This window comes from Pteropus alecto, unplaced genomic scaffold (assembly GCF_000325575.1).
Source record: "Pteropus alecto unplaced genomic scaffold, ASM32557v1 scaffold30, whole genome shotgun sequence".
In the NCBI taxonomy this organism is placed as follows: Eukaryota; Metazoa; Chordata; class Mammalia; order Chiroptera; family Pteropodidae; genus Pteropus; species Pteropus alecto.
The window spans coordinates 3,556,636-3,556,968 of NW_006429782.1; the positions used below are offsets into that span (position 1 = coordinate 3,556,636).

Sequence of the window (333 nt, forward strand, 5' to 3'; positions counted from 1 at the left end):
GGGAGAGAGACCCAGGCTGAGACAGAGAGATGGAGAGCCGAGATAAACGGGGGGGAGGCGGGGGGGAAGACCGTTAGAAAGGGTCCTGAAGCACCCCCAAGGTTCTGCCACCCAAACCGCTGTGCCCCAAGGCCCACCGTGACCAGGGCTGCCCCCCAGTCCCGGAGCTCGGGCAGCAGCCGGTGTGCCAGGTTCACACGCTCCTGGACGCCCATGCGGATCTTCACGGTCAGCGGCACATCCAGCACCTGCGGGGCAGGTGCGGTCAGCACAGCCCAGGGTCGGCCAGGGGGATGGCACGCACGTCGTGGGGCGTACCTGGTTCATGCCTCG

General features: G+C 67.6%; 1 protein-coding gene across 1 annotated transcript in view; it reads right to left on the reverse strand.

The window, feature by feature from the left end:
• The window catches only part of DUS3L (dihydrouridine synthase 3 like), a 5,403-nt gene that overhangs the window by 1,677 nt on the left and 3,393 nt on the right, over positions 1-333 (reverse strand). Inside the window, exons 8-9 of the mRNA XM_025043182.1 lie at positions 319-329; positions 138-248 (exon numbers count right to left, since the gene is read on the reverse strand). Of these exons, the coding sequence (XP_024898950.1) occupies positions 138-248; positions 319-329 (122 nt within the window). The remainder of the gene's footprint in view (positions 1-137; positions 249-318; positions 330-333) is intronic.